Source organism: Podarcis filfolensis (assembly GCF_964270895.1).
Source record: "Podarcis filfolensis genome assembly, chromosome: 11".
Lineage (NCBI taxonomy): Eukaryota > Metazoa > Chordata > Lepidosauria > Squamata > Lacertidae > Podarcis > Podarcis filfolensis.
The window spans coordinates 885693-899359 of record NC_139613.1 but is presented as its reverse complement, the minus strand read 5'-3'; the positions used below and the strand labels follow the sequence as shown (position 1 = coordinate 899359).

The 13667-nt window shown below is 48.1% G+C and overlaps 1 protein-coding gene across 13 annotated transcripts in view; it reads left to right on the top strand.

The window, feature by feature from the left end:
• Window positions 1–13667, top strand: part of UNC13B (unc-13 homolog B) — a 156013-nt gene that overhangs the window by 21304 nt on the left and 121042 nt on the right. For all 13 annotated transcript variants that reach the window (XM_083575437.1, XM_083575433.1, XM_083575446.1 and 10 more), the window contains exons 2-7: window positions 601–630; window positions 1621–1720; window positions 3091–3208; window positions 4602–4725; window positions 7487–7560; window positions 8960–9017. In XM_083575437.1, the coding sequence (XP_083431563.1) occupies window positions 601–630; window positions 1621–1720; window positions 3091–3208; window positions 4602–4725; window positions 7487–7560; window positions 8960–9017 (504 nt within the window). The remainder of the gene's footprint in view (window positions 1–600; window positions 631–1620; window positions 1721–3090; window positions 3209–4601; window positions 4726–7486; window positions 7561–8959; window positions 9018–13667) is intronic.

Below are 13667 nucleotides of genomic sequence, written 5' to 3'. Positions count from 1 at the left end.
GTAGGGCAACTTCCTGTGTTGCTAACCAGCCAGGTGGGGCTGCCTATTGGCTGCGTGCTTGTTCTTCTTCCTTGTAAAGGGTGAACTAGGGGAGACACACACACACACACACACACACACACACAGAGTTTGTACCCAGAGCCCTCCAGGCACTGCTGTTCCAAGTCTGCAGTGGTTCCTGCAGGCTCAGCTGCAGGTGGAACTTGGCCTGTCCAGCCGTGCTCAGTTGTCTTGGACCCGGATAAGTGGTTTCCTGTTCCCTGTGATACCGCAGTTCCAAGCTCCTCATGAGCACAGCCATCATCCAGAACTCCTGGCTTTGGGGGACAAGAGCCAATTCGTGCTGGCTGTGCAATATTCCTTGGACAACAACATGCTTTGTTCTCCATTTCAGCATTTCTAAAATGTTCCCCCGTTTTTCTGAAGGAAAGTGGGGCAAAGCATTGGAGTGGCCTCTTATGCAGGTTCCTTTGTTGTGAAAAATGAAAGTAGCTTGAAGGCTTCTTTCTCCCTTATCTGCAGCCGAAATATTTAACAACCTGAGAGTTAAAATGCTTGAGGTTGGAATAATCAACTGACATCCTCTTTTTTCTTTTACAGTAAAGAAAGCGAAGCTCCAGGGGCCACCAGGTGAGCGCAGATTTTCTTCTGCCCAACAAGTCTGCCTGCTGACATCCGTGTTCTTGCAATTGCCTCTTGGCTGGCTCTCTGCTGTGGTGCATGGCAGGAATTTTCTAGCTTCCGAGTGTCTGGCCTGCTTCTTCCCTGTTGCTAGAGAGGGTTGAATTATGCAGTTCCTTCTAAAATCCAAAATGGTTGGACAAAATAACAACAATAAATTTATTAGATTTATATATCACCCTTCATCCAAAGAGCTCAGGGCAGTTCACAAGATAAAATAAAACCATGCCCAGTTATAGGTCTGACTTTGGCCACTGAAAAGTCTCAAGAGCTTCTGAAGCAGCTTCACCAAAGCATCAAGATACAGTGGTACCTCGGTTTCCGAACACCGAAAACTCGGAAGTAAATGCTTCCGTTTTCAAACGCACTTTGGAAGTTGAACGGCTTCTGCTGAGTTTCCCCCCTAATTTCTCTATTGAATTTGCAGACCACCCTTTGCACATTGGTTTTCAAATGTTTTGGAACTCGAACAGTCTTCCGGAACAGATTACGTTCAAAAACCAAGGTACCTCTGTATAAGGAAGTTCCAGGAGTGTAAGGCAACCACACTTGGGAGCCTTGGAGTATTAAACTGAAGCAGCTTCACTTTGCTATCAGCAACGAAAGCAACTTGATTTCTTACATTTCAATGGAAACTGAGCTTCATTGTTGTTCCAGGCAATGAGCAGATTCCACCCACCACCCTGGACTCCTCGCAGTTCTTAACTCATAGCTAGTGTTTCTTATTGTGTGAAGCCTTTTTCAGTCATTGGGGCCAGATCACGAAGACTAAGGAGGTAGCAGTGGAAATTTCTCTTCTGCCCCTGCTCTCCTGTCATCTCCTTCCTCTGCTGAAGTGCAGCTGGTGGGAGTTGTTTTCTTTCCACCAAATACCATGTGCTGGCAAGGAGGAGTTTGAGATATTTACCCTCAGGTGAAACAACTCTGCTTTCTCTCTAGATAAATTCAATACGTATGTGACCCTGAAGGTGCAAAATGTGAAGAGCACCACTGTTGCCGTTAGAGGGGACCAGCCATGCTGGGAACAAGACTTCCTCTTGTAAGTGAACGCTGTGGGTCGAGATCACACCTGAAATGGGAGTGCCGTGTTGCCAAGTTTTGTCCCTCAGCTATCTGGGGGCAATGAAGTTCCACCAATTGAGTTACGGGAAAGCGAGTATTTATGTTAAATTCCATACAGGGAGGATAAGATGGGAGAAATTGGGAAATTAGGAACTTTAAACATGTTTTTTATCTTGGGAAAGAGACAAGAGAGGAAACACCATATTGATAAGTTAAATTGAATGATCACTGTATTAAAAAAGTAATGCTGGGGGGGTTTCAAAGATTGGATATGATTGTATTTATGGTATATGGTGTCCCTTTCCTTTCAAGAGCATTGTAAGTATTGTATTTCTTTTGAATGTTAATATTGTTGGTACTCTGAAGACTTTTCCTTTCCTTTGAGGTTTAAATACGTATTAAACTGTTGATATTGTTAATTTATAATTAAAACAAAAACACTGAAAGGAGAAGCATTTGCCCTTCTCTGCCTGTTTGCTGGGAAGTTGCAAAGGCGTTGCTTGAAAACACATGTTGCTTTTTGTAATACCTTGCCTGGGACTCTCCAGACGGACATCATCCCCTTCCCAACAGCACACGCTCTTAGGGAGGTATCCAGTGGAACAGATCTGCTAGTGTAGGATATTTGGGCTGTGCAACAAAACTGCCCCTCCCTCCCTCCCTCCCTCGCCTCCCTCGCCCCACCCCGTAAATCTATTCTGGAGCAGATTGGGTGTGTGGGGAGTGTAGAGCAATGAGAGGTGGTAGAAGCTGCATTGAACAAGCAGAAATTCTTGCACTAGCACATCTGCTTCTTTGGATCCTGCCCTTGGTCTACTTAAAGGGGTGGTGATTCCTTGCAAATGTGCAAGCTTAGGTACAAAATAAGGGGCAGGGATGATCACAGGGGGAGAAAGGGATCTGTCCGGACTGTGAACTTGGGTTTTAAAAGAAGTGGAGCAATCTACTGTGGCTCAGGCTACCATGTCGTAGAGTCCTTTGTCAGAGGTAACTTCAAATTGTGCATTGAGATTTGGCTAGAGGAGCATCTTGCAGTCAAGCCCAGCAGGCTTTGACTTGTGGTCCTGAATAGACCTCTAGTGGCCGAAATGCATCTCTGCAGTTGTCTGTGCTAAGGCTGGCAGCCAGAGAGAGGCTGGTCATCCTCCTCCTGTCTGGGGGATCCCAGGAGATCCTCCTCTTGGTCTGGCTTGACCTGCAGCTGAAAGACGGTTGCTATTTAGATTAAAACAGGGACAAGGCAGTCAGTTGGGAAGCAATCAGAATGCACATTAAAAAAAAGGCGAAAGTGTGGGTCCAGTTTTCCCCCAGCTGCTTATGTGTTGTGTCTCTTTTCCTCCTTTGCAGCGAGATCAGCCGCCTGGACCTGGGCTTGATTGTGGAAGTATGGAACAAAGGGCTGATCTGGGACACAATGGTTGGGACAGCGTGGATTGAGCTGAAGGCCATCCGGCAGTCGGATGAGGTCAGTAGACCTTCAGAGCCGAGAGAGCTGCTCTTTAGCCCCCTGGGATTTCTGGGGTGTTTGGGGTGGCAGTGAAGAAATGGCGAAGAGCTTTCCTTGCGCCGTTTGGCTGCATCTGTCTAGTATCCAGCATGGTGTTGGATCACAGTGTCAGGCCTGGTCGTTGTCCTCTTCAGATTACCACACGGACGCTTCTTGTTCTTCTATAACTTTTTATTGATTATTAACAAAACAATCTTATAAACGGTTCTTAAATATTATTCCTCAGAGTCACTTCTTTCAGATACCTTCTGAGCTCTGCTTCTCCATGACCAGCCACCCTCAAAATGTCGAAGGCACCCTTCCCTTCGCTTTCCTGCTCTTTTTCCTACCCTCCTGGCTAGAGCTGGCCTGTATCTCCCCTCCTCCCAATCTGAGCTAGAACTTAACCCTTGCCTTTCCTGTGAACAGCCGGTCCCTCCCTGTTGTTCCTCTTGCTCTCTTCTATTAGATTCACTGCTCTCCTTCCCGCCTTGGGGAATGCTTTCTGCCTCTGATAAACTGGAAACTTCTAACTCTTCCTGACACACAGTTGCCATCATCCCTGAGTGGCTGGGCTGATGGGAGTTGGAGTCCGACAACATGTGGAGTCTTTCTGGCCTCTCTCTCCTTCCTCATCTGTACTGAAGCAAAGGCTAGCATGGACTTCTCATGCGACCCAGCCAGGAGATGGAGATGTTGCATACTTCTTCCACACAGCATTGTTGCCAGACCCAGAAATTATGGAATCCTTTTCTAAAGCTCCCCTCACCCCTTGACTTCAGTCACAACTGATCGAGGCAGAATGACCGCTTAAGGCATGCAAGGAAAAGTAATCTTGCACCACACTCTGAACTATCTTCTAAGGCTATAAGTGGAAACGCTGCTGTTCATTTTTTTTTAAAAAAGAAAGGCCCGTGAATTAAAGCAGACCTCTTGGTTCTTCTTCTCAGAGCCCATTTAGGCCAAGAGGGTTTCTGTTGACTGCAGAGGATGGTTTGTCCCAAGCTCTGAGTCCGCAGGTGAAAGCCGTTCTGTAATTCTGCCACAGCAAATGAGCAGGATTTTGTTCAGCGGCACACGGCTTGTTCTCTACCGTATACATATTTTGTTTTTAATAGATGATTTACTGCTTTGGGGGCATTTGGACTTCCAAAAAGCCTTTTTAAAGTTTTTTAGCTTTTAATTTTACATTTAAAATTTTACAGTTTTTTGCGATGTGTGTTTTATAAATGATCTAAATGCATGTTCTTGTGCCTTTCAGCACTTTGGGGGCTGCTGCATATGGGGTGGTAAAATAACAGACGTGAGAAAAGTGGGAAGAAGGATGGGGAGATCCTTCTGGTCAAGTTGCTGATGCCCTTTCTCTTTCCAGGAGGGCCCTGGGGAATGGTCTACCCTGGAAGCTGAGGTCTTGATGAAGGGCCACGAGGTCTGTGGCACCAAAAACCCAACACCTCACCAGATCTTGTTGGATACAAGATTTGAGTTGCCTTTCGGTGAGTGCAGATGACGTTCTTCCATCCCCCACCATCCTCTGTGGAACTCAAAGACTCCTCTTCCCTCTCGCTGCCCTGATGTGGGTCCACCGTGAGGGTCTTTCCTTAGTGGTGGTTTCCTTCCAGGAGTTCGCTCCAGTTAAATCAGGCTTACGGTGCTGTATATGGGAGGACAATTTTGAAGCCCTGAGGTGTTCTTGCAACACAGCATTTTCCATAAGTGGCAGGGGGGGGAGTGTTTATTTCACATTGCCTAGCAACCAGTAATCTTTATTCAAAGTCATCAGACTGCTGAATGCAACTAATAGAAGGAAACTTGAAGGTCCTTTAGTCCAGCCCCTATTATACAGTTTCTGAATTTGTTTGTAAAGCATGATTGGTAATTCTGAACGGAGAATTTTGCAAATAATGCAAGTAACAGTAGTATCCTTTTTGAGGAGGGCCAATCCACTCTCTTCCTATTTGGGGGGGTGTCTGTGTCCGTGGAGGGGGGATGGGGCCTTTCAGGCAAACTTTGAGAGGGAGAGAGGGCACAAATTTGGCTTGTGTTGCTTCTGGGGAGGAGTCCTCTCTGCGGCCATTGTAATCCCCCCCCCAAAACCCACTTCAGGGCCCAAACTGCAGGCCAAGAAATGCACCCTCCAAAGCAGCCTCACTGAGGCTGCCACCTTGGATGCCCATTTTACTGGACTATTTCTTTGTACAGTGTAACGGCTGTTGCCACACAGGCTTTAGCTGGCATAGTTTGGCTCAAAAATGATTCCTTTAGTGGGACATTCCTCGCCCTCTTAGCTGTTCAGAACGGTGCACAAGTTGTAAATGGTCTGAATTGTGTGCCTCCCCCTCCAGGAAAGGTTTCTGCTGTTGCAGGGGAGCCGTATCTTCCAAGAACGTGCAATGATGCTTTTCAGATGCTATTATAATTTCATGCTTAAAGAAATACGAGAAGGCTACTTCTGCTTAAGGAGTTTGAGAACCAGTGAATGCCGTGATGGGCTCTCCGGGACAAAAAGTAGGACCCTTTCCAGCCTCAGCATCCCAGGGCCATGTGTTTTCCATGGTTCATTGCAGGTGCAGGAATGATGTGCTCTCAGGATAAAGATTGCATCAATGTTGAAGGAGCTTTAGCGTTGTGGATCCCACCTTGGTCACTGTCCGTCCTTTTAACTTTGAGTATGAGATCACTTCTCTCTCTACAGCAATATGCCACCATTCCCCCCCCCCCCCGGGAGGGGGAGATATATTTAGAAATCTTGTGTTTCATTTCCCAGGTGAAAGAGCTCCTCTCCTATGTGATAAAATGGACTTGGAAGAAGCGGTATACCTGTGTGTTTGGTTCAGCATGCTTATATTCATGGAGCGAGCTTTGGGTTCAGATGGCTTAAAAAGCTCTCCCACAAGCCATTTCCAAAGTTGCTCAAGGCTTTCTTTGATGACAGAGAGAATATAATGATCTGGTGTGGAGCTGTTGCATGTTTGTGGTGGTGTTTGCGAAACGAATCGTCTTATCTCGGATAAGATGCCCAGAAGCATGCTATGGGAACGGCTCCCTGAAGCCAGGATGTGACAGGCCCTTGGCAGTCCCCTGCCGCTCTGCCTGGGCAGTGCAAGACAGGGACACGTCTGAGGACGAGGTTTCCATCCCTTTTTGGAAGCAGAGTTCTTGACTGTGTCGTTGGGCATGTCAGTAGTTAGCTCTGTTCTGGTTGCGGCTGGTGGGAGTTGTAGTCCGACAGATCTGGAGGCCTCCATCTTGGGGACGACTGAGTTAGAGGCGCCTTGGTTAATGGGGACGGGGTGACGTTTTGGAGCTCTGTGCAGTCCCAAACCTCCTTCTGGTACCTGCAGAGTGCAAGAGGTCTCTCCTGGCCCAGCACTCTGCTTCCAACTTAACCTGCCAGAGTTTTCTGGGAGATTTTCCAGGCACGCATGGTTCCATCACCTGCTTGAGGCACAGGCATGCTTCCCTTTGGGCCATGGATTTTGTGTTCTCCTCTTTTCATCTCCAGCCTCCCTGCCTTTCCTTTCCCCCCTTAATCAGAGTTCCAAACATTCTGGAATTGAAAAAGCCAGCAAGAGACTTAACTTTTATGTTGCTGGATTTGTGATGTTTCCATTCAAGGAGACCTCTGAGCCACAGCTGTTTTTCTGCCTTGCCTCTGCAGTCGGTTGTGTTTTGCCGCCTCCTGTTTCTTGGTCTGATCTGAAAAGTGGGGAAAGTATGAAACATTAATTGAACCTAATTTGCGCTTGTTGACACCGTGCCTGCTGTTGCTGCCGCCCTCATTGTTCTGACCCCTGGCCCTCCTCTGCCTCCACCCTTGGCCAGGAAGTCGTGCTCCTCCTTCCCCTTGGCTCTTGGCAGTGTGCACCTCCCTCACCTGCTGACACAGTTCCGTTTCTGTAATCTGACTGTGCAGCTCGCAAGGGTCTGTCCACCATTCCTTCTGTTCTCAACGAGCCCAAGAAAGCCTTGCCGTTTTTACAGCTGAGGTTTATGTGTGTGGTTTTTGTTTCTATTCTGAATTGAACCAGCATCCCTGGTCATGTGCTGTTCTGCGTAAGCATGCTCTGCTTTTAAAAGTACATGCCTGGCCGTATGGATGTTCTGGGACGCCCGATGCTGTGGCATTGTTGAGGCTGGGCAGCCGTGGAATTGGGTGGGAAGATTCTGGGGCCCCCATGTCAGAGCAGAATATGCATATAATATTTTGGGGAACGGGGATGGGAGCAGACACCTGATTATTCTGCTGTCTTGCAGACATCCCGGAAGAGGAAGCCAAATACTGGACTCAGAAGTTAAAGCAGATAAACTCCTTGGAGGAAGATGATGAGGTGGGTACGCTTTGCTCTGCTCTGCTCCATGCACACTCCTGCCTTGGGACCTCTTGCTGGAGTCTGGCCAAATGCCCATAGGGGGCTTCTGGGGATCTGGATAAGGTATACCCTGTTCTGGATTGTACAATTCGCGATTTCAGCCAGGTGCCCCTATGCTGGAATGCTGCCCATTGAACAGACATTCCTACAGGCAGGAGGAAGGTTAGTCCAGGACTGTTCTCCCCCATGTATAGCAGGCCAGGTGCCAGGGAGAATTGGCTGCCCTTTCTGGTGGGGGTGAGAGCATTTGTTCGTGCATTATCGGACGTGGCAAGTGAGTGGCCTCGGTCCAGTATACCTGAAGGAGCGTCTCCACCCCCAGCCCGGACACTGAGGTCCAGCTCCCAGGGCCTTCTGGCGGTTCCCTCACTATGAGAATCAAAGCTACAGGGAACCAGGCAGAGGGCCTTCTTGGTAGTGGCACCCGGCCTGTGGAACTCCCTCCCACCCAGCCAGCTGTGCAGGCTGACTTTCCATTGCACCATCGGATAATGCAAGATGAGCCACCACTTTTGAAAGCGGCAGGCTAACTGAAGGCGTTCTTTGGTTCTCCAGTTATTTATTAGAAATACAGGGGAAGAATGGGGGGGGGGAGTAACCAAGACCCCAAGGGAAACTCCTGTTTAGCAACCAAACAAAAGCCCACTGAATCCTGGGGCCGTGTTGGCTAAAAAGAAATCTCAAGGTGGTGCTTCATCTCTGCAGAGTGCATGCATGCAGGTGGGAGAGGTGGGGGCAGGATTTCTGCCTGTTGTGCAGCTTTCCAGGCCATTGGTCTTCTATTGGTGGGTTGGGACCCATTGCTAAGAAGTGGCCTGATCTAAGGTGGCAAATACAGAAGGAAATGGCTCCCCCGATGCACCTGTGGGTTTAAGGTTGGTCCCTGGGTCTGAGAAGGCGGAAGACCACTGTTCTGGCGCTACCCTGTGCCCTCAATAGTTCCTTGCATTTTTATTTAATTTAAATCATTTATGTTCTGCCTACCCAAAGCACAGCAAAGATTAAAACAGTATAAAAACTGTACAACAAAGTTTGGCACCACCAGAGTCCCAGTTCCTGCTCATTCATTTCTGTTTCTTTTCCAGTCCTGTTCCAAATCTAGGCAGGGCTGCACAGGAGAAATCAAACTCAGATTGCAAACACTTGGGGGGGAAAGTGTTTGGGGCTTTGTGGCAACCAAGGGGGACCCTGGAGCAGGTGCCCGGAAGCTTTGGTGTGAAACAGGGCAAATGTTTCTTTGGGAGAGGGGAGTGTTTGATGTCATGGAAGAGGAGGAAAGTGCCCCTAAATGAGATAGCCCCTGTCTGCTGAAAATCGTTTTACTGCATTCCTCATCTCTACCCATTTCCCCCCTTAGCATTCGTTTGCGGAAGAGGTCCAGAAGCAGCCGCTGCCCACTGCTGCCTCCCAGTGTTGTAAGTGAGAAATGTTAAGTTGCTCGTATTTCAGTCCTTCAGTAGGTTGTTGTGCTTTGCTTTCTTTCTGCAGTAGAACAAAGTGTTTGCTGACTTGTCAGTACTTCAGAACCCTGACCATAATGATCCCTGTGCCAGCCCTGTCTGTCTGGGTCTCTCTCTCTCTCTTGAAGAAGAGTTTGGATTTGATATCCCGCCTTTCACTCCCTTTAAGGAGTCCCAAAGCGGCTAACATTCTACTTTCCCTTCCTCCCCCACAACAACTTGGTAGTTGCATTCAGACATGGTGTTCGCCTGTCCTTCGTACTGTGGTTTGGAGAGTGCGATGTCTCAGTGCAGTCAACCAGGTTCAAGGGGGCCCGTGGGGCAGAGGCAGAAGCTTCCCTTGCCAAGCCCTTTCCTTGCTGCCAGCAGCATTCTTGGCCTTGCAAGTCTGGTCAGGCTGGAAGCCCCCCCCCCCGGCTGGCCACTGCAGGGCCCCCCTGTGTCGCATGGCAATGGGAGCCGAAGTGGACTGCCTCCTAGAACGGCCGCTCTCTTGCTCAAAAAACTGGACCCCTTGGGCCAGGTGTCTTTCAGTGTGTGGACAAGACTGAGTTTTCTGGTGGAAATGGGAGCATAACATCCAAAATCAAATAACAACCTTCTGCATGCAAAGCCTTGATTCTGCATCAGCATCAGTGGCCTGGTTCATGCTTCTCTGTAGCCCAGCATGGAATAAACGATGGTTTGCCATGAGGGAGAACCCATGCTCAGTCCTGCCTGCTTCACTCTGCCCCCAACTGGAGCGCAGAAGTGAGACCGCCTGTCTTACCATTGATGTGTGAAGCAGCACTTGCGGGATATTTTCCTCCAAACCACAACTGTAAGCCAAGCTTTGCTCGCTGCTCATTTGAGATAAGCCGTTGTTTGTTTCTAACTGTGGGTCACTGTCAGATGCTTCCATTGTCAAGCCAGGAGCTCCAAGTGTCAACCATGGCTCCTTCTGCAGGCCAGGGTGCCCCTATTCCCAGCCCTTCCCCAAGCCCTGGGGAGATGTGGGGCTGGGGGGATCTCAGCGCTTACTGCAGAGCTGCAACGCCTGCCAAGTGGTGCTGATATTTGGTTGCAGGGCGTAGGAAGGGGTGAGGGCAGTTCTGTTGCTTTTGTCAAATGCTAGCAAAGAAAATGGAACAGATCCAGCTTTCCCTTCCTAAGTGGTGTGCCAATCTCCAAGGCTTTGCATATCTGAACTGCTCTCCTCCATTGAAACCTGGTAAGACTTGGTACTTAGAGTATTACATGTTGCCGGTTGCTTATCCACTAGGCTGATTAGAGGCTCTCTTCAAGAAGGTTAACATTAGGAATTGTTAATTACCCTGTTGCTGGACAAGCAAATTAAATATCTAGTAGCTTAATTACTTTTCTAATATCACTGAGTGGCATTGTATAAACTCACTATTCAAGTATTTATTATTTTTTTATACCACTTAATAGGAATAAAAAATTCCAAGTGGTTTACATGGAAACTTTACAAAGCAAGTATTTGTGTGGGGAGATTCCCCCCCCCCTTTTTAACTGACTTGGATTGCACAGGATTTGGAGAAGGACATTGACTTAATTGCATATTAAAGTCCATGTGCGACTGAGCAGAAGATACAAAGGGCTTGCAGCTCACTGCATTAGTGCAACTGAGCTGCGCAGCTCTAAGCCCTGCAGGGCTGGAGATCATCCTCACTAGGGCTAAGGGTGGCAAGTGGGCACAGGACCAAGCTTTGCAGTTCATCACAAAGGCTCCATCCAGTTGTGCGCTGGGCTCTCTGCAGCTGCCGCGAAAGGCCTGCGTGATGGAACAAGGAGTTGGGGGGGGATGCCTTGCCCTTCAGCTGTGGTTGACTACAACTCCCATCATTCCTTGGCTGAGACTGATGGAGAAGCCCAGACTAAGAGGGGTGTATGTGTTTTAGTTTCCTTATTTTAAAAGCCACGGTCACAAAATATTCCCTATATTTTCATGCATGGAAACGCACCTCCTAATGTCAGAAAATATCAAGTTATAGAGTTGGAAGGAACCTGAGGGTCATCTAGTCAAAGCCCCTGCAATGCAGGAATCTCAACTAGATCATACAAGCCCTTCCATCACTTGGAAGATGGAGTAAGCGTGTTTTCTGCGGCTCTGGAGGGTAGGACTTGAACCCATGGCTTCAGGTTACAAGCAGGAGATGAAGAAGAACTTTCTTGCAGCAAGAGCTGCTGGGCAGTGGAAGGGGCCTCCTCTGGAGGTGATGGACTCTTCTTCCTCAGAGGTTTTTAAGCAGAAGTTAGAGGGCCATCTGTCTTGGATGCTTTAGCTGAGATTCCTGCATTGCAATGGGATAGACTGGATGACCTTTGGAAGTCCCTTCCAACTCTACGATTCTATGGTTTTTCATTAGATACGATTAAATTTAATTCTTTTTCCCGTTTTGATTTCATCAAATGTATGCCATTATAATCTGCTTCTAGTAAAAACTTAAATATTTTAAATAGCTGGCCTATTTGTTGCTTAGATGTTGGAATTTTCTCAAATCGTTCAAATTAAATTTTTTGAAAATGCACCACTCCATGTGGGGGCCCTGCCAGCGCTACAGTTCTATGGTTCTCTGATCTGGCACAACCATTCCTTGAACTGTGAAGTCTTTGGACGTTGTCTGCTGCTTTTTCTCCAGGAGGAGTCCTCAGGCCGAGGTCTTGAGGCCTCTCTTAGCACCGGGAAGAATTTCCACCCTAGCCGGTAGGAGGACATTGAGCAACTGCTCTGTCCACGCTGGCTGTTTGCAACATGATAAATGCTTCGTGCAATGATGTGAAATGTCATGCTTGTACTTTCTCTAAATAAGCTTAGCAGAAGGCTTTGCGGGAGCAACAACAGGGGCAGGGCAGGAAGGAAGGGCAGCTCGCTGTGGCCGCAGGAAACGGGCAGGGCCGCTGCAGAGGAGCCGTGAGCGCCCAGGAAACTGACCTCACGTGTCGCTTGGAAGGTCCGATGCTCTCTGAAGCGGCTAATGCGCAGGATCTTTATTTTCGGTTATGGAGCTGATTTTTTAAATAGCTGTTCAGTGGTAAAAAAAAAAAATATCCTGCTGTGTGAATAGTCTTAATCTTATATAAAAAGAAGTTGGAAACATCTTGTTAGAAAATCGCTTCTGTTTGCCAGAGAGAGAAGAGGCCAACTGGCAGATTGCAAAGCAACTTCATGTTTTTTGCTCCAGGTTTAAAATACCTATTTTTGAAAGTTCTGTTGCTCACCGAAGCAGGTGCTGGCTTATGCGCAGAACGCTCCCAAGATCTTCCAGAGGGACTTGCGCATGTTGGGTTTCACCCTCAGAATTCAAGGGGCTTCCTCCCTCCTCGAATGGGAAAGGTGCAGGCAGCTGCAGCCTCTGCTAACCCACACCCCAGGGTGCCCTCACCTGTTTGAGTGTACAGCACACATCTCAGCATATTCTGTTCATGGACTGATCAGACCAGGAGCAATGGCAGCACATGTTTGAGGCCTATATTATTATAATTACTATATATTTATTTATACACCTCCTTTTTCTCTGAACTCAGGGTGGCTCCCTGATAAAAATAAGAGCAGCTAAAATCATAGGGAAGAAAGCATTTAAAAACAATGCAACACTGGTAGAATTAAAACTATATATATATTGCTACATGCCACCCCAATCTCCAAGCAGCACCAGATTCCGGGGGTTCCAGGTGCTTCCCCAGGGTTCGGTTTCCTCCGAATGAGGGACAGCAGAGACTGGGGGGGGGGTCTTTAGGATATATGGTTTATTTGCACATATGTGCAACTTGAGGCTACAATGATGGGGCTTGCAGCATTAGTAGAATCATAGAATTGTAGATCCAAGAGGGTCCTGCTTCTCCCGTAGACACAGCCTTGGATTCCAGCAGAAATCAAGCATGTCTCTCTCTCCCAGGCTTCAGCCTCCAGCCTCTCCCAGCTTTGAGCTCACATGCACCTCAACCCTGGCTTTTGTCGTCCTAACTATCCACGAGTTTGGGAGGGGCCCCCACGCATTTGTGCTCTGGCACAGAGCCACTTCCTTTGTTACTTTTATGACCCATACTTAGGGGAGCCTTAACTGGGAGCTGGCCTGGCTACTTCAGTTGAATCCTTGCTGGATCCAGGAATCCGAAGGGACTCAGGCATACAGCCTATGCTCCCCCCTCAACATTATATATAAAGCATACGGAAGCAGTCCTTTCCCCCAAAGCCTGTTGGAAGAAGAAAATCTACACTTGCTGGTGGAAGGTCAAGGAGGGATGTCTAATGTCTCTAGGGAGGGAATTCCAAAGTCTTTGCAGATTTACCCCAGTGGAGGAACCTGAGAGGGATGTGGAAGGGCTAAGGAAAAACAGGGGGTCTCCCTCCCCCTGCCCCAAGTCATTTCCAAGAGGTTCTTGCAAGTGACCCTTCTCGAATCTAATGGGATGGACGGTTCGAGCAGCTTGAATCCCTCTGCAGCTCATATTGCTTTGTTGATTTGCTACTAGGCTTCTGTTTGCAGTGGCTCAGCCGATTGGCCTTTGCATCCAAGCTCACCATCCATGTGTCAGAGAACTGGCAAACTTCTGTTTGCTGGCTGAAGGGTTTTTTTGTGTCTCAGGAGTGCGCAGGCTCCC